The 23,457-nt window shown below is 45.2% G+C and overlaps 1 protein-coding gene across 3 annotated transcripts in view; it reads right to left on the bottom strand.

Annotated features, from left to right (window-relative positions):
- Positions 1-23,457, bottom strand: part of LOC132834813 (synaptotagmin-4-like) — a 42,348-nt gene that overhangs the window by 6,736 nt on the left and 12,155 nt on the right. Inside the window, exons 2-4 of one of the 3 annotated variants that reach the window (XM_060853861.1) lie at positions 23,016-23,088; positions 15,555-15,644; positions 8,107-9,020 (exon numbers count right to left, since the gene is read on the bottom strand). In XM_060853861.1, the coding sequence (XP_060709844.1) occupies positions 8,107-9,020; positions 15,555-15,561 (921 nt within the window). In that variant the 5' untranslated portion in view covers positions 15,562-15,644; positions 23,016-23,088. The remainder of the gene's footprint in view (positions 1-8,106; positions 9,021-15,554; positions 15,645-23,015; positions 23,089-23,457) is intronic. The other 2 variants (XM_060853862.1, XM_060853860.1) reach the window with 2 other exon arrangements.

Raw genomic sequence — 23,457 nt, 5'->3', positions numbered from 1 at the left:
GGATTGCACTGGATTAAAAGGACAGCTCTAAACTTTTGCAGATGCAAGTATCTTAGAAGCCAGCAAAGGACCACAAAAACTACTGAGAAGGGAGAGAAATAGAATATGAATATTAATGTAACTGGGAATATTAAAACTCTGCCAGAAAAAATATCATAGTGAATAACGAAAAAAAAAATAGAATCCCAACAGTGTGGAAACAGGCCATTTGGCCCAACAAGTCCACATCAAACCTCTGAACAACATCCCATCCAGACTTCACTCGCACCCCCCCCCCCTCCTGCATTTCCCATGGCTAATCCACCTTCCACCTAACCTACATCACCCCTGAGCACTATGGGCAGTTTCCCACGGCCAATCCACCCTGACCGGCACATCTTTGGACAGGAGGAGGAAGCCAGAGCACCCGAAGGAAACACACACACACACACACACACACACACACACACACACACACACACACACACACACACACGGATTAGATTAGATTAGATTACTTACAGTGTGGAAACAGGCCCTTTGGCCCAACAAGTCCACACCGACCCGCCGAAGCGCAACCCACCCATACCCCTACATTTACCCCTTACCTAACACTACGGGCAATTTAGCATGGCCAATTCACCTGACCCGCACATCTTTGGATTGTGGGAGGAAACCGGAGCACCCGGAGGAAACCCACGCAGACACGGGGAGAATGTGCAAACTCCACACAGTCACCCAAGTCTGGACTCGAACCTGCATCACTAGCGCTGTGAGGCAGCAATGCTAACAACTGAGCCACCGTGCCACCCAGAAGTTTTTTAAAATTATACGTTAATGGGCCAGGCCAGCATTTATTGCCCAGAGGGCAGTTAAGAGTCAACCACATTGCTGTGGATCTGGAGTCACATGTAGGCCAGACCAAGTAAGGATAGCAGTTTCCTTCCCTAAAGGGCAGTAATGAATCAGATGGCTTTTTCCCGACAATTGATTCATGGTCATAATGAGACTCTTAACTCCAGATGCTTATTAAATTCAAATTCTACCCTCTGCCATGGTGGGATTCGAGCCCAGGTCCCCACGTCGGTCTCTGGAATAATAATCCAGTGATAATGCCACTAGGCCATCACTTCCCCCTATTCAAACTCTTTGCAGGATCAACACATACTTGGGTACTCTGGCTCCAGTGTGTGCCATATAGACGCCACACTCACCAAAACACCTGTGACTGGGCCTTCCAATCCCGTGACCCTTAGCGCCAAGAGGAACAAAGGCACAGAGATAGCTATTCCCGTGTGGGCAATAAATGCCAATGCCACACGTTACTTCAATTTCAGTTCAGAGCCGAGAAGGCCTGAACCTAAAACATGAACGAAACCTTGTCTAATTTAATATGAAAATCCACAATCTTAGCAACTGCAGGGCGGCTGATGGGGGAAGCAGAAAATCTGAGTAATAACCCAGTATTGAGGTCAGCATAGCTGCAGTGGAATACAGGAAACTCAACTCTTTCCTGGACCACGCTGTAGTGAAGACAATAACAATACTTCAGATTGACACCGAGTGCCGGAAAACAAGTATTGCATTGCCCATCACTTTGATAAGTTCCAGCATTAACGTAGATAAATGACCATTCGAATGCGTTGAAGCAGAATTGGAACACAACCAGGGTTCAAGTCAAGTGCGTCACAAATGAGAAATAATGTTTCTTGTTATCAACTTACTGCTGCCTGCATGACTCAGGTCAATTGATAAAAGATAACATATGTGCTTTCCAAAAATATCCGGTCAGAGGCTAATAATTCATGTTATGTTCGCACTTATGATCCTGTTCGCCCCAGTGGAGTGGCATGTAATAAGGGAACAATGTGACTTAAATAAACATTAAATGTTTGCTTGCAAACACAGTCAACAAGGGTATCAATGACAAGCATGTAACTTAACTGCAAATTATAGGCAGTTGAAAACTTAGTTTTTATGTTGTTCAGCTGGTGTTCAAATCTTTCCTTGGTCTTGCCCCTTTGCCAACTCCTGCAGGGTCTGGGTTAGGGTTAGGGTTAGAGTTAGGGTTAAGGTTAGGGTTAAGATTTGGGTTAAGTTAGGGTTTTGGTTAGGATTGTGTTGAGGGTTAGGGTTAGAATTGTTTTTAGGGTTAGCGTTGTGTTTAAGGTTAGGGCTAGGGCTACGTAATGGTAGTGGTGATGACACTAGATTAACAATCTGGGACTGTCGTCTTGAATCTCATCACGGCAGATGGTCAAATTCTAAATTAATAAAAATCTGGAACTAAATGGAATTTAAAGAAAAAATTGGGTAGTCCAATTGTCAGCGTGTAACCCCAGCTAATTGTTACAAAAACACATTTGGATCCTTTGGGGAAGGAAATCTACTGAATTTACCTAGTCTGGCCAAAGTGAGACTCTAGACATATAGTAAAGTATTTGATTCTGAAATGCCCTCTGAAATGGCTCAGCAAGTGTATCAGTTCAAGGGTAAATAAGGATGGATGTCAAATGTTGGCTTTGCAGCCCACATTCCATAAGCAAATATTTCTATTAAAAACTGTCATCGCTCCACTATTGATGGCCATGCCTTCAGCTGTTTGGGGTCTATAGCCCTGGATTTCCTCAGTAAACTTCACTCTGACCTCCTTAAGACTGACGTCTTGGACTGAACTTTTAAATCCTCTTCCAAAATTGCCTTACGTATCTCCATGTCAAACATTGTTTGATGCCACTCAGAGTCAAAAAACACAGATACAAACCCTTGGGTCCAACTAATCAATGCCAAACATAATCCCAAACTAAACTAGTCCCACCTGCCCACTCCTGGCCCATATCCTTCCTAACCTTTCCTATCCATGTACGTATCCAAATGTCTTTTAAATTTTGTAAATATACCCAAATCCACTGCTTCTGCAGGAAGTTCATTCCACACACAAACCACCTCTGTGTAAAAATTTTGCTCCTCATATCTGTTTAGACCTCTCACCTCTCACCTTAACAACGCCCCCTAGTCTTGAAATCCCCCCTGTCCTCGGGAAAAGACAACAACTATTAACTCTACCTTTACTGCTCCCTATATTATAAACGTCCACAAGGTCACTCCTCGACCGCCTGTGCCCCAGTGAAAAAAAGTCCCAGCCTATCCAGCCTTCCTTTATAACTCAAACCTTCCATACCTAGCACTAACCTGCTAAATCTCTTCCAAACTATCTCCAGTTTAATAATATCCTCCCTATAACTGGGCGACCAGAACTGGAGGTAGTGTTCCAGAAGAGGTAATGTTGTGTACGACCTCAACATGACTTCCCAACTCCTATACTCAAGGCTCAAAGCATGAAGGAATTTTACTATCTTCTTGAAATACAAGTTATTTTTGATGTAAGGTTGTTAGGTTGGGTTTGATGAATCAGTATGTTGAACACATGGATTCAATGTTGGTGTTCCTGGGTGACTGGAAATGACACCTTGTTCAAGGTTTGCGTAAAGGGTTGTAGCTCGGGTGTTGGCTGCCGTGGTTGTGGGTGTGTTCCCCGAGCTGGGACGTTGATTTGCAGACCTTCCATCCCCCTGTCTCGGTGACATCTTCCTGTGAAGCGCTGCTGTACTGTGTCTTCTGGAACTTATTTGGTTCAGTTCCTGCCTGGTTCCGGTTTGTCATTGGAGTAGCCGGTATATTGGGTCCAGGTCATTGTGTTTGTTGATCGGGTTTGGCTGAGTACCATGCTTCTAGAAATTCTCTGGGCTGTCCTCTGTTTAGCTTATCCTATGATCATTGTGTTGTCCCAGTCAAATTTGTGGTCCCTGTCATCTGTGTGTGTGGCTACATTATATAGGACAAACAGGCAGACAACTAGCAATCCACATCCATGAACACCAACTAGCCACTAACCGCCACAACCAGCTGTCCCTAGTAGCCACACACACAGATGAGTGGGACCACAAGTTCGACCAGGACAACACAATGATCATAGGACAAGCTAAACAGAGAACCGGAACAGAATTCCTAGAAGTATGGTACTCAGCCACGAACACGATCAACAAATGCATTGATCTGGACCGGTCACTACAATGATGAACCGGAACGAGTAACTGGAAGCAGCAGGAATGGAACCAAATAAGTTTCAGAAGGCGCAGCACTTCACAGGAGGCCCTGAAGATGTCACCTAGACAGGGGACAGAACATCTCAAATCAACTTCCCAGCTTGTGGAACACAAACATTATTACACCTCGTGACCAATAACAGAATATACATTGAAACGATTCTTTCCTAAGGTCCATTCAATAACTTGGGGCCATCAGACTGATTCCCTGTTTGAGCATTGCTGGCTCCTGGTCTGTTTAAAATGGATGATGAGCTCCAGCCTGAGGGTCTCCCAATGGGAGTTTCTCGGAAAGCCTTCTCTCTTTGTTGGGGGCTAATGGAGGCTGTCCAGGAAAGGTAACCGGGTTGACATCAAGTACGGAGCGGCTGCTTTATGATGTTGAGTAGCTTGGGCCTGTATTGATTGGAGTACAGAAGAATGAGAGGTGACCTTAATGAAGCATAGGGGACTTGTACAGTAGATCCAGAGCAGATGCTTCCCCTTGTGTGGGAGTCTATGACTAGAGGGTCGAATAAAAGGTCACCCATTTAAGACAGAGATGAGGAATTCCTTCTCTCAGAGGACGGTAAATCTGTGGAATTCTTCATTTCAGAGAACTGTTGAGGCTGAGACATTAAATATATTCATGCAGACATAGGCAGTTTTTTAACCAGTAAGGGAATTGGGGCTGTGGGGAGCAGGAAGGAGTGAGGATTATCAGAGCATGGCAGGCTTGATGGGCTGAATGGACTACTTTTCTCCCACATCTTATGGTCTTATAGTCTCAGGATGTCTCAGGGCGGTACGATTGGACAGTGGTTAGCACTGCTGCCTCACAGCGCCAGGGACCTGGGTTCAATTCCCGCCTCAGGCGACTCACTGTGTGGAGTGTGCACGTTCTCCCCGTGTCTGCGTGGGTTTCCTCCTGGTGCTCCGGTTTCCTCCCACAGTCCAAAGATGTGCGGGTCAGGTGAATTGGCCATGCTAAATTGCCCGTAGTGTTAGGTAAGGGGTATGGGTGGGTGGCGGGTCGGTGTGGACTTGTTGGGCCGAAGGGCCTGTTTCCACACTGTAAGTAATCTAATCTAATTGGCCCTTCTGCCTATCTGTCAATTTGAAAGTTGTTTGCTCTCTCACTTTCACTCTTACAACCTCTAAGACGGCTTCTGCAAACACAATTCTTGCTAAGCTTCTCCAGCTTTCAGACGCGGCTCAGGGATTAGCTCTCTCATCTCCGAGGTGAAAGGTTGAGGTTCCTGTTGGAAGAAGCGGGCCCTTTAGTACGGCGCTGAGGGAGTGCAGAACTGCCTGAGTGCTGGACTTTCGGGGGCCCTTTGCTCAGATGAAACATGATTCTGTGCCTGGTCTAACGTCAAACCTAAACAATTTCATGACACAGTTTAAGATGGAGCATCTCAATATTTAACGTGGTTCAGCTGGCATTATCACATTGCTGTTTGTGGGAGCTTGCTGTCCACAAATAGGCTTTCCTTGCATTGTTGAATGCAAAGATATTCTTCCATTGGCAGCAGTTCAAAGAAGGTTCTCTAGGATGATCCCTTGACTGAAGAGGTATTGTCTTTTGAGCAAAGGGAAATAGGTTGGGGCTGTACTCAGTGGAGTTTAGGCAAATGAGAGGTTACCACATTAAAGCATATCAGACTCTCAAGAGCTTGACAGGGTCAATGCTGAGAGGTAAATGCTAACCCTAACCCAAATGGGAAAGTTTAAGACCTGAGGGTATAGTCTCAGATTAAGGGGCGCCAATTTAAGACTGAGATAAAGAGGAATTTCTTCTCTCAGAGAGTTTTTGGAACTTTGCCACCGAGAGCTGTGGGGGCAGAGTCCTTGTGTATATTTAAGGCTGAGATAGAAAAATCTTGATCAGTTGAGGAATCAAGGGTTACAGGGAAAGGGCAGGAAAGTGGGCTGAGGAATATCGGATTAGCCATAATTCTATTGAATGGCTGGAGGGGCCAAAATGGCCTACTCCTGTTCCTATTTCTTATCGTTTGTTCCAACAACAATAATGATGCCTCCAAAAAGTACTTAATTGTTTGTAAAGTGTTTGAGGACATCCTGAGATCAAAAAAGCCAAAGTTGTTCTTTCTCAGAGTATTAATGACAAAATCCCTGGTGCAGAATTCTTCCTCAGAGCCCTCCACTACTATTCTACTTGCTCCTCTACTGTTAGGAACTCATTTTGAACTCTGTCAAGAGACAGGTAGGTTTTATAAATCTTCATAAAACATCTCACTGATCATGTCTTGACTTCCATTTTCTCAAGGTGCAGCCCATTATGCTCCCATTAAATGCTGGTCAGGTACTTATCTCATTTGGAAAATGGTGTAAGTGAGAATTGTTGCTCTGTTACCTATACTCGTTCTGCACAGGGCAGACAGGGTGCCCTTCCCTGTACCCTAGTATTGTGATGTGGCTTATTTACGCTTCCTGGAAGTGACATTTTAGTAGGCGCTGTTCTCCATAAACAAAAGGAATATGATCACACCTGTGCCTTTTATCAATTAGCAGCAAGTCGGTGAGGCGACAGTTTCTTGCTACATTCTCCATGGCAATGCCTTGGCTTATTAAAGTTGGACAAGAGTAACTTGCAAGCTTAATGTGGTCAACTTCTGTTGCAACATCATAAGGTTGCTGATGAAAACTGTACACACATATGCCAACCAAACAGTACCGTTTTCTCCTGTAATTCTAATTGTTGGGATTGTTTGGAATTTGGCATTCTTGCAATTGTCCTGATGATTGGAAATGAAATATTTCAACATGTCTCACTTTTCAGTAACCTTCAAGTCCTGTTTTACTGAGTGACTCTTGAGGAACATTAATTAGGACAATGGGGAGAATGTTCCATATGATCCTTCAAGCTAAGAGAGGAGTCTGTTATTTGAGATGAAGGACAGTGCGGCATTCCCTTGGTACAGTATGGAGAACATCAACGGAGAAGAGAGACTCAAGTGGACAGTGACCTCACAAAATGCTGACCAGAGAGATAATAATGCTAGCTCCAAGTGAGCTCTAGTTGTAAACTGAAAGGTTAGATATAAAAAGGGATTTATATGGAGTTTGGAGGGATATGGGCTGTATGCACAGTCTGTATATTTACCAATCAGCCTGTATAGAGAGGTTGGGAGCAGGTAGAACTTGAACCTGAGCCTCCTGATTCAGAGGTCGGGACACTACCATTAGGACTTACTTGAGACTAGCATCACTATCTCTCTGGTTTGCACGTTGTGAGTTTGTATCTCACTCCCAAGACTTGAGTGCGTATTCTAAATTGATGAGAGAGTGCCGCACTGTCACAGGTGATGTTTTCAGAATGAGACATAAGAGTGAGGCCTGTATTATTCATCTTGTGTAGCAGACCACCCCCTAACCCTTTCATCCCCCCCCCTCTCCGGCATTATCTTTAATAATCATAGGAAGGTTCGCCCCATTGTTCTAGATAACGTTTTTCAAGAGTCACATGGTAATACAGGACATGAAAAGAGAGACTTGTTGAAACATTGTGCTTCCAGTCTTCAGGACCCAATGCAAGAATGCCAAATTTCAAACCAGAGCCCTTCAGTCCAGCTGATTATAGAAGTTTATAAAATCTTGAGGGGCATGGACAGGATAAATAGGCAAGGTCTTTTCTCTGGAGTTGAGGAGTCCAGAACTAGAGGGCATAGATTTAGGGTGAGAGGGGAAAGATATAAAAGAAATCTAAGGGGCAACTTTTTCACACAAAGGGTGGTCCATGTATGGAATGAGCTGCCAGAGGATGTGGTGGAGGCTGGTACAATTGCAACATTTAAGAGGCATCTGGATGAATATATGAATAGGAAGTGTTTGGAGGGATATGGGCTGGGTGCTGGCAGGTGGGACTAGATTGGGTTGGAATATCTGGTTCGCATGGACAGGTTGGACCGAAGGGTCTATTTGCATGCTGTACATCTCTATGATTCTATGAAAACAGCAGAGATCTTCCACCCAGACGTTCAAGAGTTAGCCTGAAAACCTAGCCCCGCCAGCCTCTTACCTTTTTGAGCTTTGTCTTGGTGGTGGTGAGCTCTCTTGTATAAGCCGAGGGTGAATGGGGCTGCCAGTCACCCTGCTCACAGGCAAACAGCACCTCGCCAACGAAGGTGTCCTTCAGGTTGTGGAACTCCTTGACGTAGGCAGTGAAGCGGAGCGTGAAGCACTTTATCTCCTCAAGGGTGTAGCCCGAGAACTGAAAGCACTCCCGAAACTCGGGGTTCAGGCTCTTCCTGCAGATGCTGGTTTGCCGCGGCTCCATGAACCTGGGCAGCAGGTAGACCTTCACGTAGGAGTCGCAGCCGCCGCCGAATTTCTTGGGCAGGCCAGAGACGCCCAGGACGGTCACCGTCAAGGTGAGCTCGCGCGGCAAGTAGAAGAGCGTGAAACACAGGGCAGGTCTCAGCTTGGACTTGGCACCCACTGTGTCATCGGACGCTGCAGTGAGAGAGTTGGTGCCCATCAGGCTAGGGACCGAGGGCCTTGCGCCCGGGTTCGGGCGGGCGCCGTGCTCGTTGTAGACGGAGCAGTCGCCTGAGACGGTGCAGCGCCTCTCGAGGATCCTCTTGGTTCGGCCGGCCAGGCTGGCTCTCGGCACGACGGGGATAAAGGGCAGCGACGCTCTGCCGTGGGGGTTGTGCTTGTAGCCGGGGTTGGGCTCTCTGTCAGGTAGAGAGGTCACGACGCCCGTAGGGTAGTCCAGCACCAAGCCGTGCACCTCCTCGTACTGCTGCTTGATGGGCGTACTGGCACCCCCTGGCAGCGGCGAGCTGGGGTCCATGATGATCCGCTCAGAGGCTGGGTCCTTGCCAAAGGGGACGCCCCGACGTTTCCTTTTCCGCCAGCAGAGGGTGCAGCCAAGCGTCAGGCAGAAGCAAAGAAAGGCCAGACCCACTCCAAGGAGGACCTGCAGAGGCACTGAGTCAAGAGCGAGACGTTAATGCACCGCAAAAGATAGCTCACATGGCAGCGCTAGGCAACACAGAAATGGCAGCATAGGCATCCCAAGTGCTTCACATATTTCAAAAGGAACCTTTACTGCATGCACCAATACTGGAAACAACTTTGTTGAGATGCCTGGATAGAGTGGACCACGAGGAAGACCTTTCCACCAGTACGAGAGACCACGACACGAGGGCACAGCCTCAGAGTGAAGGGATGACCCTTTAGAACTGAGATGAGGAGGAATTTCTTTAGCCAGAGGGTGGTGAATCTATGGAACTCATTGCTGCAGAGGGCTGTGGTGGTCAAGTCATTGAGTGCATTTAAGATGGAGATAGATATGTTCTTGATTGTTAAGGGGATCAACGGTTATAGAAAGAAGGCAAGATGATGGGGTTGAGAAATATATAAGCCATATTTGAATGGCAGACCAAACCCGATGGGCCAAATGGCCTAAATGTACACCTCGATATGCTGGTCTAGTCTTGGCCTTTGACTCATGTTGCAATTACATTGGGGTGGGTTAGCTTGGACGGCTGGTTTGTGATGCACTGATGGGTTTAATTGCCCAAACCAGCTGAAGTTACCATGAGGAATCTTCTTTCTTGACGTCCGCCCTCACCCTGACCCTCAGATTAAACCACCACCAGTTTTGAATGACAGAGTAGCCCAATGGTCTGGTAAGGCCATGGTGAGTTTACCTTTGCAATTCTGTCAGCACATTTAACACAGTAAACTGTTTCAAGGTGCTTCACTGTCATGCAGGGATTCTCGAAGTTGGATCACAATCTGTAATTTTGGGGTCCTGGGCTCCACATCAGCAATGGCCAACACTAACCCCCTCCCCACCTGCTTTGATTTCCCTTCTCCATCTTCCCCAATGGGCTGCGACAATATATATTCCACAAGATGGCACGGTGGCTCAGTGGGTAGCATTCTTGCCACATATTGCCAGGGAACCAGGTTCGATTCCACCCCCGTGTCTGTGTGCATTTCCTCCCACAGTCCAAAGATGTGGAGGTTAGGGTAGGTTGGCCATGGGAAATTGCCTGTAGCGTGCAGGGATGTGCAGGCTGGGTGTCTTAGCCATGGGAAATGCAGGGATAGGGTGGGGGAGGGTAGTGGAGTGGGTCTGGGTGGGATGCTCCTCAGAAAGGCAGTGTGCAGCCAATGGGCTGAATGGCCTGCTTCCGTGGCATATGGATTCTGTGATAAGCCCTGACAGGAGGCTCACAGCGGGGAAAGGGACAGGGAGTGCTGCAGTGGAATGTCAGCAAGCAATGTCTTGACACATTACAGCCTGACAACCAGGAACTTAAAGCCAGGAGGTCAGCTTTATCGAATGTCATAAAGGAAGAAGAGAGAGTTAGACGGGTGGAGAGGTTTAGGGATGGAATTGTAGTGCTTTGGGCCCAGGTAGGTGACAACACACTCCCCATTGACAAGTTAGAGCAGGACGGGAGACCAGACTGGGAGAAGTGCAGATACTCTGGAGGGTTATATGCCTGGAGGAGATCGCAGGTTAGAGCTAATTTCGAAATGCGTAATCCTGATCTGTCAGAAGATGTCTCGTCCAATTCCAAGCACCCCATCATTAATAATTTTATTTTGATTAGATTACTTACAGTGTGGAAACAGACCCTTCGGCCCAACAAGTCCACACTGACACTCCGAACAGCGACCCACCCAGACTCATTCCTCTACATTTACCCCTTCACCTAACACTACAGGCAATTTAGCACGGCCAATTCACCTGACCTGCACATCTTTGTGACTGTGGGAGAAAACCGGAGCAAACCCACGCAGACACAGGGAGAACGTGCAAACTCCACACAGTCAGTCGCCTGAGGCGGGAATTGAACCCAGGTCTCTGGCGCTGTGAGGCAGCAGTGCTGACCACTGTGCCACCGTGCCGCCTTTGGCATTATTTTTAGCAACCTGGGCTCTAAGCTCTGAAATTCCATCCAGAAATTTCCCCCGCTCTGTCTGAGAAATAAGGTTCAAAGAATGCACAAGGGATTGAGATGGCGAAACCAAGTTGCAAAACGTTTAGCAAACACAGTTTTCGACAAAGGCTACGTGTTGCTTGCAAGCAAAACACAATCAACACTCTTTGCAACAATATCAAGATGCTGACAAAAATTACGTGCAACGTCCTGGGTTTTCTTACAATGACCCTTGCACTAAAAGTACAATACTGGAATAAAACCAAAACATTGCGGGTGCTGGAAATCTGAAGTAAAACCAGAAAGTGCCGGAGAAGCGCAGCTGGCCATCTGCGGAAACAGAAAGAAAGTTAATGTTTTGAGTCCAATATGACTCCCCGATGGAAGTAACTTGAAAGGGTTCAGAAAAGATTTATAAGGATTTTGCCAGGGTTGCAGGATTTGAGCTATAGGGAGATGTTGAACAGGCTGGGGCTGTTTTCCTTGGAGTGTCAGAGGCTGAGGGGTGACCTTATAGATGTTTATGAAATCATGAGGGGCATGGAGAGGATAAATAGACAAAGTCTTTTCCCTGGGGTTGGGGAGTCCAGAACAAGAGGGCATAGGTTTAGGGTGAGAGGGGAAAGATATAAAAGAGACCTAAGGGGCAACCTTTCCATGCAGAGGGTGGTATGTGTATGGAATGAGCTGCCCGAGGAAGTGGTGGAGGCTGGTACAATTGCAACATTTAAGAGGCATCTGGATGGGTATATGAATAGGAAGAGTTTGGAGGGATATGGGTCAAGTGCTGACAGGTGGGACTAGATTGGGTTGGCATGGACGGGTTGGACCAAAGGTCTGTTTCCATGCTGTACATCTTTATGACTCTATGTCTCTATAAAATGAGCTGGAAAATTACGCTTTTTACGCTTTTGACAGAGTGAGGGAGGAGGAACAGATTGTGATGGTGCCCAGAGCAAAAGATAAAGGGAATGTTAATGTTGGGAAAAGATCTGTAAAATAAGCTTAATTTTCACCATGTCTTTGTTTGTGGCTTGAAAGATTATTTTCCACACCACCTTTTATAGCTCATGGATGTTTACAGGACAGGAGGAGGACGGACATTGGGACGGACAGTGTTGGTCTGATTACACTAATCACATTTTATAGCTTTTGGCCAATAGCCCTGGAGGTTATGCCAATCCAAATACTGCTTCAATGCCGCAACAGTTTCTGCTTCAACCACCCTTTCAAGCAGTGAGTTCCAGACTCACACCTCCTCATGCGTGAAAAATCTCTTCAATATGTCTTCTACCTCTCACCATAAATCTATACCTCTATATTTACCCCTCTACTAGTGGAAAAAAGGGGCTTTCCAGTCTCCTGATACCCTGTGAGTGACAAAACGGCTTCTCAACTCTCCTCTTAACCTCTACCTTTTGACTTAAATCAATGCTCTCTAGTTATTGACTACCTCCAAGTGGAAAATGTAGCTTCCTACCCATACTATCTGTGTCTGTCATAGCTTTAAACGTCTCTGCTTGCCTTCCAAGGACAACAATCCTAGTCTATCCAATCTTCAATCTGAGACCCGCCAACCCAGGCAGCATCCTGGGAAATCTCCTGTTACCCTCCCCAGTGCAATCGCACTGTCATGATTAATTTTATGTACTAAGTATTTAATTAGTGATACAACACCAAAAAGAATCCATGCTAAATGTCACAAAATAACTTGAATAATTTGGAGTTATTCCCTTAAGATTTATTCAAAATTGAGCGATTCCTCACATTTTCAGGGATCTGCTGAATGTTTGTTGGAGATTCTTTCCTCTCTGTTAGATTCTTGGATCTGTAATGGGTAATATTTGAACATTGGATTCTCCCGTGTAAATAATTATTGGTTACCTTTTTGAAATTTACTTAGATTTTGGATTTTACACTCTTTGTACAAAGGTGCCTGCCATTTCATTAGAGAGAGAGAGAGAGAGAGATGACTAGTGGTGGTTTAACCTGAGGACCACCTTGCCTCAGGGAAGGAGAGAGGTTGAGAAGATGGGTCCTTCACTTTAACCTCAGCCAGTGTTGGGAACTGAACCCATACTCTTGGTGTCACTCTGCATTGCAAACCACCCATCTGAGCTGACCAATCTCCTTCCTAAGCCACCAATTTTCATGCTTTCCTATCATAATGAATTTATACATATCAGTAAAACTGAAGTTGTCACATCTAATCAATACTCAGTAAATCCAATTGCTATTCTCTTCAAGCTGCAGGAATATCTACTGAGGAGTTTCACCCGGACCCAGTCATTGAATGGCAGAAGAGGCTTGAGGGACTGAATGGCCTCCTGTTCCTATGCTCTTACAATAGCCAGGAGAATTACAATCTAAAGTCATAGAGCATGAAACAGGTCCTTTGGTCCAACCAGTCCATGCCAACCATAATCCCAAACTACACTAGTCCCGCCTAGGCCCATATCCCTCCAAACATTTCTCATTCATGTGCTTACCTAAATGGCTTTTAATATTACAATTGCACCTGCATCCGCCACTTCCTCTAGAAGTACATTTCACACATGAATCACTCTCTGTATAAAATAAATTGCCCCCATGTCTTCTTAAAATCTTTCTCCTTTCACCTTAAAAGTATGCCCCCTAGTCTTGAAATCTCGAAATCCCCTACCCTTGTGAAAAGACATCCACTATTCTCCTTATCTCTACCCGTCCATGAGGGAATGATACTACCAAGGCCATTGCCTCCCCCTGTCATGTCTGACAGTCCACCTTGCTGCTGATTGCAGAATCAACTCAATGGGGCTTGGGCATTATCCCCAGTCTCTCTCCAAGCTTTGTCCCTTCCATTTCTGCTGTTCACAGTCTTGTCTGGAACAATGTCCGCTCACTTGTCACCCCACCACCCCACCCCTTCCACACCAGCCTGTATCAACTCCCACTTTCCTGACACCTTCACTGTAAAATTTCCAGCCTTGCATATTCCCTTCCAAACTCAAACCTCCTTATTTCTGTAGCCTTCCCACCATCTCTCCAAACACTACCTCTTCAGGTTTTCTTTTACCCTATCTTTAATGCCCTTGCCTTTTTCTGCCTAGGCTTTGTGGATATGTATTTTCCCCTCAACCCTCTCTATTGCCTTTAGGGCCATCCTTAAATCAGACTCCATTTATTCTCTGACCAACCCTCATCTCCTGCTTTGCTCTTGGCAGCCATTTTTTCTGGATGTATTTTCCATAAAGTGTTTCCCCATGTAAATTTCTACCTTAAAGTTGCTGTAAATGTTTTCATTTTATTCACTAATTTAATGAAGAAACCAAAAAAAAAACTTACATCTAAATAGTGCTTTTTCTGACCATATTCATCTCAAAGTGTTTTATAACCAATGAAGTACTTTTGAAGTGTATGCTGTTGTATACTGTTTTAATAAAACTCTTCGGTCAAACATGTCCATGCCAACCAGACATCCTAAATTAATTTGCCAGCACTTAGCCCATATCCCTCTAAACCCTTCCTATTCATGTCTCTATCCAGATGCCTTTTAAATGCTGTAATTGTACCAGCCTCCACCACTTCCTCTGGCAGCTCAATCCATACACACACCACCCTCTGCGTGAAAAGGTTGTCCCATAGGTGCCTTTTAAATGTTTCCCCTCTCATCTTAAACCTATGCCATCCAGTTTTGGCTCCTCTTCCTTGGGGAAAAGATCTTGGATATTCACCTTATCCATGCTCCTCATGGTTTTATAAACCTCTAGAAGGTCACCCCTCAGTCTCTGATGCTCCAGCTAGTCGAACAAGCCTCTCCCAATATCTCAAACCCTCCAACACTGGCAACATCCTTATAAATCTTTTCTGAACCCTTACAAGTTTCCCAACATCTTTCCTATAGGAGAGAGACCAGAACTGAATGCAGTATTCCAAAAGTGGCCTAACTGATATCCTGTATAGCCACAACATAACCTACTCATTGCACTGACTAATAAAGGCAAGTGTATCAAATGGCTTCTTCATCACCCTGTCTACCTGGAACTCCACTGTCTAGAAACAATTAACCTTCACTCCATGTAGGGAACGTTGCAGCCAATTTGGGCACAGCAAACTCCTATAACAAAGTACTGACCAAATAACCTGATGTTGGGCTGAGGGATAAATATTAACCAAGACATTGGGGATACATTCCTTGCCCTTCATTGAAGTAGCACCACAAGTGATTCAAGCACACTCAAGTAGCATCACATTTAAAAGAGGGAACCTCTAACAGTGCAGCCCAGACTTGAGTTTTGTGCTCCATTTGGAGTAGGGATTGGACCCATAGCATTTTTGGTAAGTACAAAATGAAAATGAACTCATATCTTAAAAACTCATCAGCATACTGAAGAAGTGATACCTCCTGAGCTCCTAAGCACAGAAATATGTGGTCGCTCAATCTCCTACCTGCAGTGTTAAGGTACACTGTGTCTTCCATCACCTTGCAGTCTCGTAGCACAGGAGAGCAAGTACAAGTGGCAGGGATGTGGGCCGATGAGACTGAAGGAAACCTAAGCTAAGGGCAAACAGCTCGCACACTAACCTGCCATTACATCAGCAGCTCCTGTGAAAATCTTCAGCTGTTACTCCTGAATATTGTTCATATCAGCACAGCCTTTGGAAACACATTCCACTGACAATCGCAGGAAATAAAACAAAAAGGAAAATGCATTTAAGTAGAACTGCGGTTCGAAGGAACATGCTCCGGGTACCTGTTGCTGTATTTGACTGAAATGAACATTGAACGTTTATTTTTATTTTCTCTTCTGGTGTGAGAGAGAAATAAAAGCTGGAGGAGGTTCTAATGCAGCTTTGACCTTTCTTTGACATGCACATGATAAATATGACTATCATTCTATTATGTAATTGTGTCCATAAAACAGAGTGTTAATATTTACAGATCAAATCTAGGGTAAACTAATTTCAAATGCTTCAATTTATTAGTTCCATTGATGGTTGAGTGTGTGAGAGCTCAGCTCTGGCACAGCCTCCAGGTTCAAATTCTCCACATTGCCTTCAATGTCCTCCAAGGTTTCACCACTCCCTACTGCCATAATCACCTATAGTCCTGCATCCTTCCAAATATCTACGTTTTCTTGGATTCTAGCTTGGCTCTGCTTCTAACCACTTCACTGTTGACAGTGATGGTGTCAGCTGCTAAGGTTTTCGAACTCCCTCCCTAAACCTTTTCACAAGTAACCCAGAGCCACTGGGTTCATCAGAGTTCTTTCTGAATTGGCCAGCTGTGAGTCAAGTTGGCACTTGGCTCAGGAGCACCAATCCCACCCAGAGACTGCCTGAAAAATGATGCTCCCTGCAGCATACCAGGGGAGTGCTGCATTGTCAGAGGTGCCAGCTGTTTAAGTGAGGTATTGAACCAAGTCTGCCCTCTCAGTTGTGCATAACAGTTCCAAGAGCTGTTCTGAGAGGGAAGATTTCCCAGTGTGTGCTGGTCAATTAATATCCATTTAGAATTAGAATGAGCTTTATTGTCACATGTACTCAAATGCGTACAGTAAAAAATTTATAAATGACCACTCAATGTGCCATCTCTGGTAGAAAATACTTGGGTGCTAATTCTCAAGTAAAAGTTCTTCAGGAAAAGAACTTCGAAAAATAAAGAAATAAGAAGCCCAGCATTACAGGTCATAGGAATATATTAGAAAATGCGAAGTAAAAAGTTCAGACCAATGGTCCATCTAAGCCAGTCCGCACCAGGCCTTGGCTCCAGACCATGCCAGACTCCACCCCAAGACTCACAAGGCCTGGAGACCATGCTGGAATCACCTCGAGGATGGAGGCCCATGCTGAGGCCATTACGGGCTGCCAACAGACCGCCACATTGGGTTGGAGGGACCGCTCCACCAGACTGGGTCCTATTCCTGTCAATACCATTTTATTTTCATTCATTCACAGGATGTGGGCACCACTGGTTAGGTCAGCATTTATTATTCATTGCCCAGCAGACAGTTAAGAGTTGGCCACATTGCTGTGTGCTTGGAGTCACATGTAGGCCAGACCAGATATGGGTGGTTGATTAGGTAAAAACAATAACTGCAGATGCTGGAAACCAGATTCTGGATTAGTGGTGTTGGAAGAGTACAGCAGTTCAGGCAGCATCCAAAGTGCAGCGAAATCGGCGTTTTGGGCAAAAGCCCTTCATCAGGACCTTCCCTTGAAGGACATTAGTGAACCAGATGGGCTTTTCCCCAACACTTGGGTTCGTGGCCATCTTTAGATTGCTTTTAATGTATTGAACTTAAATTCCATGACTTGGTGGGATCTGCACACCATTCCCTGGAACATTACCTGTGTCTCTGGATTAATAGTTTAGCCAAAATACCACTGGGCCATCACCTTCTGTACTGTGAAAACTGACTACATTACCTGGTGGCATTACAACCATGCCCATGTTTCAGAAGTTTCCTGATATGGCCTGATTCTATGCAGAAGTGGGTACTGCAGATGCTGGAGATTAGAGTCAAGATTAGAGTGGTGCTGGTAAAGCACAGCAGGTCAGGCAGCATCTGAGGAGAGGAAATATCGATGTTTTGGGCAAAAGCCCTTCATCAGGAATGGGGAGGCCCCTAGCCTCATTCCTGATGGAGAGCTTTTGCCCGAAACATCGATTTTTCTTGCTCCTCGGATGCTGCCTGACCTGCTGTGCTTTTCCAGCACCACTCAAACCATGGCCTGATTCTATGACAGGTGTTACAGACTTGCATTTTTCTTTTCCACCTATGACTCTCTCCTCTTGTAGGATTCTCCTTAAAACCCCCTCAATGACAAAGCTTGCTGTCTTAGATTGCTCCTGTGGTGTTGATATCAGATTTAGTTTAAGTATGCTCATGTGAAATGCTCTGTAGTGTTTCCTTACAGTAAAGGGGCTATTAAAATTGAAGTCACTGTTGCTTGGTCTATTCATTGTTGGCTTCTACATATGAAGTGTGTACATACATCTGGCTTTAGACTGAACAGGGTTACAATCTGTTTCTACAGAAGCCAAAACCATTATCATTGCTGACTCTGCCAACTTTCAGCAAGTTATTATTGACCGGAAACGATATTGCAAATACCAAGAACAAATCAGGGGCTGGGAATTCTGTGATGAGTAACTCACCTCTCGCTCATCCAAAGCCTGTTCACCAACCACAAGGCACAACTGAGGAGTGTGAGAGGATATTCCCTATTTGCCTGGATTAGTGCAGCACCGGGAACACTCAAGAAGCTCGACACCAGCAGGACAAAACATCCTGCTTGCTAGCTTCTGCATGCACTCCCTTCATCACTGATGCTGAGCAATAGTACCATGTATAATCTACAAGGTGCACTGCAGCAACTTACCAAGGCTCCTCCAACAGCACCTCACAAACCCACACCCTCTACCTCATAGAAGGAGAAGGGCAGCCCACGCAGAAAAGCACCACCACCTGCCAGTTCGCCTTCAAGTCTCATACCATCCTGACTTGAAAGTGTATCGCTGTTCCTTCGCTATTGCTGGGTCCAAGTCCTGGAATGCTCTCCCTACTAGCACGGGCAGAATGTCCCCACACCACATGAGAACTGCAACGGTTCAAGAAGCATCTCACCAACTCTCCAGGGCAATTAGAGCTGGACAATAAAATCTGACCAGGCCAACATTATCTACATCCTGTGGAAAGATGTTTTAAAAATCACCAGATTAGAACTCCCATTGTGTGAAGATGAAAGATGGAAAATAAATAGATTCTAATACTAGTGACTCACTTAACAAATAAGATGTACTCAATGAACACTGTAGTGCCTTCAAGATGAGTCAACATCAATATTTTACCTTTAGGTCAATTAAATTGTGCTAATCATAGAATCTCACAGCAATTTGACCCCATTGTGGTTGTGTCAACTCTTTCAAAAGGCTCCTGAATTAATCCCATGTCCTATGTTTTTTCCCCATTACCCTGTCAATATGTAGTCTGCTGCTACCACTGTCTTAGGTACACTGATGGTGGGCTCATAGTGAGACAGTATGAAGCTTAAATTTTGTCTTATCAACTTGCAAATACCTCAAATTGCTGATTCTAACAGAACTTGAGTTGTAAATGATGATTTTACCAATCGAAGCTAAAAACAGAATGATATTCGTCCTCTCAACATCAAGATTTAACCGGAAATCTCTTTTCAGCACTCTCTAGATTTTTTTTACCCATTATCTTAAACTGGTGTCCTCTAGTTACCAACATCTTAATAAAAATTCTCTTAATTTAATCAATCGAAATCCTCGTGAATTTTGAATACCTCTTTCAAATCTCAAAATCCTCTTACAAGATGATTAATGTATAAAGTGAAAAGTTGTGGAGCATCACCAGTCACTGGCTTCCATCCTGAGGAGGACCCTTTTATCCCCACTCTCCGTTTTCTGCCAGACAGCCAGGCTTCTATTCATTACCTGGCCTCTAACACCATGGGCCCTTATCTTACTCAGTAGCCTCCTGTGCGGCATCTTGTCAAAGGCCTTCTTGAATTCCAGGTAGATAACATTCATTGGCTCTCCTTGGTCTAACCTGCTCGTTACTTCCTCAATGAATTCTAACAGATTTATCAGACATGACCTTCCCTTGATGAAACCATGCCCTATTTTACCATGCACTTCTAAGTATTCAGAAATCTCATCCTTCACAATGGACTCCATAATCTTACCAGTGACTGAAGTCAGACTAACCGGCCTGTAATTTCCTTTCTTTTGCCTTACTCCCTTTTTAAACAGGGGTGTTCCATTAGCGATTTTCCAGTCCTCTGGGACCCTCCCTGTGGCTCATACCAATATCCCATTAAGAGACATATTCATGATATTATCACTGTATCAGACACTGTGATCTGAGAGTGGTAAGATCTCAAACTCCATTTTAACTGGGGCCACTCCAAGTGTGGCATACTGCTGTTTATAAGCAAATATCTTATTTTAACCAAGACAGTGAAGTGTCTGTAATCTAGGCATGTACCAGCAGCTATAACAAACGTCTGTTGAATCTTTCAATATCACATTACCCATGTCTAATTGTTGTGTGAACATACCAGATCAGGGAATGAATACACTGCTGGGCACAATTCCCACACCTCAGTGGCTGCTCATCCTTCGGGTTAGTAATCCAGTAACATCACTTGTAGAACACTGTCTCCACATTATACAGGGGCTATTGATAAACTATGGGGTTATGTCCCAGAAATATGCAATTTATATCAAAACAACTTATATTGTGGACCTTTTACTCATAAGAATACTGTTGATAATGAGGGAATGTGGACAGTAAAAGCATTACAGTGTCTCACACTGGGGCAATTTCTGCTGTGCAAAACAATGGAATAAAATAGAAAAGGTTGGTAAGGTGAATGGTAGTGTCTTTTTCCTAGGGTGGGAGATTTCAAGATGAGGGGACATATTTTTAAGGTGAGAGGAAAAAGATTTAAAGAAGACTTGAGGGGCAACTCTTTCACCCAGATAGTGGCTCGTGTGTGGAATGGACTTCCAGAGGAAGTGATTGACGCAGGTACAGTTACAACATTTAAAAGACATTTGGTTAAGTATGTGAATAAGAAATGTTTGGTGGGATGTGGGTCAAATGGAGGCAGGTGGGACTAGTTTAGTTTGAGATTGTGGATTGGTTGGACCGAAGGGTCTGTTTCTGTGCTGTGTGACTCTAATACTGTATAGGGATAGGGCCTGTGACTTAGGGAAGTGTTGTGTTTCATACCCAGCAACTAAATATGTACTATACATGTATTGTACTGGACAACACAATGCACACACACACACACACACACACACACACACACACACCCCTGCTATGAACAGTCTCAGATGACACAATGTGACTCTGAAGCATCAGACCAGATACTGGGGCTAGATGCTGAGATGGCGGTCCAGATGAGAATTACAAGCTGAACTCAATCAAAAACAACATGAGTGTAAGGAGATTTTACATTTAGTTCCTCAAAAAGTCAATGAAGTGAATGTGATACAGCCTACTGGGAGGTTGGTTAGCTCGCACGGCTGGTTTGTGATGTAGTGTGAGGGGTTCAATTCCTGCATCGGCTAAGGTTACCATAAAGGTAACCTCACTCCTCACCCGATAATGTGGGGACCCTCAGTTTAAACCACCAGCAGTCATCTCTTTCTCCAATCAGACAGTTACTCTACTGTCTGGTAAGACTACAGTGACCTTTATCACAATTTTGTTTAGATTACTTAGATTAAATTAGATTACTTACAGTGTGGAAACAGGCCCTTCAGCCCAACAAGTCCACACTGACCCGCCGAAGCGCACCCACCCAGACCCATTCCCCTACGTTTACCCCTGCACCTAACACTATGGGCAATTTAGCATGGCCAATTCACCTAACCTGCACATTTTTGGACTGTGGGAGGAAACCGGAGCACCCGGAGGAAACCCATGCAGACACGGGGAGAATGTGCAAACTCCACACAGTCAGTCGCCTGAGGTGGGAATTGAACCCGGGCTCCCGGCGCTGTGAGGCAACAGTGCTAATTGTTGCAGCCCCCCTGTAATGCTGTAACATCACAGGCAGTCTCCTAGCATCTGCAACATGGTTCCCAAAGCAATGGCCACTCAACTTTATTTGCAAACACTCCCAGCTGCAGCCCACTCCAAGTTTTGTTTGGTTTCTGTCGTGTAACTAGTACCAAACCAAAACAGCCTGTGTGCCGAAGGTGTGGGTGAGTTACACAATGAGTTGATGAATTCCCACGAATAGCTGATTTATTATTTTTTTTTAGATTAGATTAGATTACTTACAGTGTGGAAACAGGCCCTTCGGCCCAACAAGTCCACACCGACCCGCCGAAGCGCAACCCACCCATACCCCTATATTTACCTCTTACTAACACTACGGGCAATTTAGCATGGCCAATTCACCTGACCCGCACATTTTTGGATTGTGGGAGGAAACCGGAGCACCCGGAGGAAACCCACGCAGACATGGGGAGAACGTGCAAACTCCACACAGTCGCCTGAGTCGGGAATTGAACCCGGGTCTCAGGCGCTGTGAGACAGCAGTGCTAACCACTGTGCCACTGTGCCGCCCATAAAGATTACTTACAGTGTGGAAACAGGCCCTTCGGCCCAACAAGTCCACACCGACCCGCCGAAGCGCAACCCACCCATACCCCTACATTTACCTCTTACCTAAGACTATGGGCAATTTAGCTTGGCCAATTCACCTGACCCGCACATCTTTGGACTGTGGGAGGAAACCGGAGCACCCGGAGGAAACCCACGCAGACAGTCGCCTGAGTCAGGAATTGAACCTGGGTCTCAGGTGCTGTGAGACAGCAGTGCTAACCACTGTGCCACCGTGACTCTGAAGATTTGCGTAACATTGGTCTCCATCATTTATAACTGCACTCTTTACATCCCTGCTTAGGAAATATGTAAACCTGCCCCTTTGAGCAGGAATGATAGAGGTGGAACATGGGAGTATAACAAAGGAGATTCAGCAGAGGGTTTATCTACACTGCAACATGGAAAGGTGATCAGGAATACTGGGGGAATTGACCAGGCCTCTCTGGTGCTTGCAGAATGCGAGTGGCAGGGGTGGGGGGAGGGAGCAGTGTGATCTTAATTGAGTGGAAGGCACAAATGCAGCTTCCCAATGGCAGTTTAAAGTTTGCTGCTCATTTCTCAAAACTTTTCGGGTGGGTTGGTGTTCCTGAACTGGTTTCCTGGTGTGAATACTCTCCAATGCCCCAGCTCACTGGAATTACATTCATGGGAGCAATCCTTGGACTGGCACTGGCCCAGTGTTATTATCGCTGGATTGTTAATCCAATGCCCAAGCTAATGCTTTGGGGACCTGGGTTCAAATCCCAATGCGGCAAATGGTGGAATTTGAATTCTATGAATATCTGGAATTAAGAGTATAATGATGACTATGAATCGATTGCCAACTGTCAGGAAAAAAAACATCTGGTTAATTAATTTCCTTTAGGGAAGGAAACTGTCATCCTTACCTGGGGTTGCCTACAGAAATGTTGTCAATTCTTAACCTCCCTCTGGGCAATAAACACTGGCCAGGCCCACATCCTGTAAATGAATGAAAAAAATCCTGTTTCCTAAAAACAGTAAATGCAGTCACTGTCCAAATTACTACACCTGATGAAAGGGCAGCGATCAGAAAACTTGTGATTTCAAGTAAACCTTTTGGACTATAACCTGGTGTTGCGTGACTTCAAAACATTGTCACAGGACCCACAGGTAAAAGCATGGACTTGGCTCAAGCACTCATCTAAAAGACAGCACCACTGACAATGAAGAACACCCTCAGTATTGCACCGCAGTGTTATCTCAGATGATCTGTTTTAATTATGGAGAATGGGGTTTGAACGCACAACCTCCTGGCTCAAGCCAAAGTACTATCTATTTGTCCACAGATGACACCTTATACATGGCAGT

This window comes from Hemiscyllium ocellatum, chromosome 42 (genome assembly GCF_020745735.1).
Source record: "Hemiscyllium ocellatum isolate sHemOce1 chromosome 42, sHemOce1.pat.X.cur, whole genome shotgun sequence".
Lineage (NCBI taxonomy): Eukaryota > Metazoa > Chordata > Chondrichthyes > Orectolobiformes > Hemiscylliidae > Hemiscyllium > Hemiscyllium ocellatum.
This window is presented reverse-complemented; position numbering and strand designations above follow the sequence as displayed.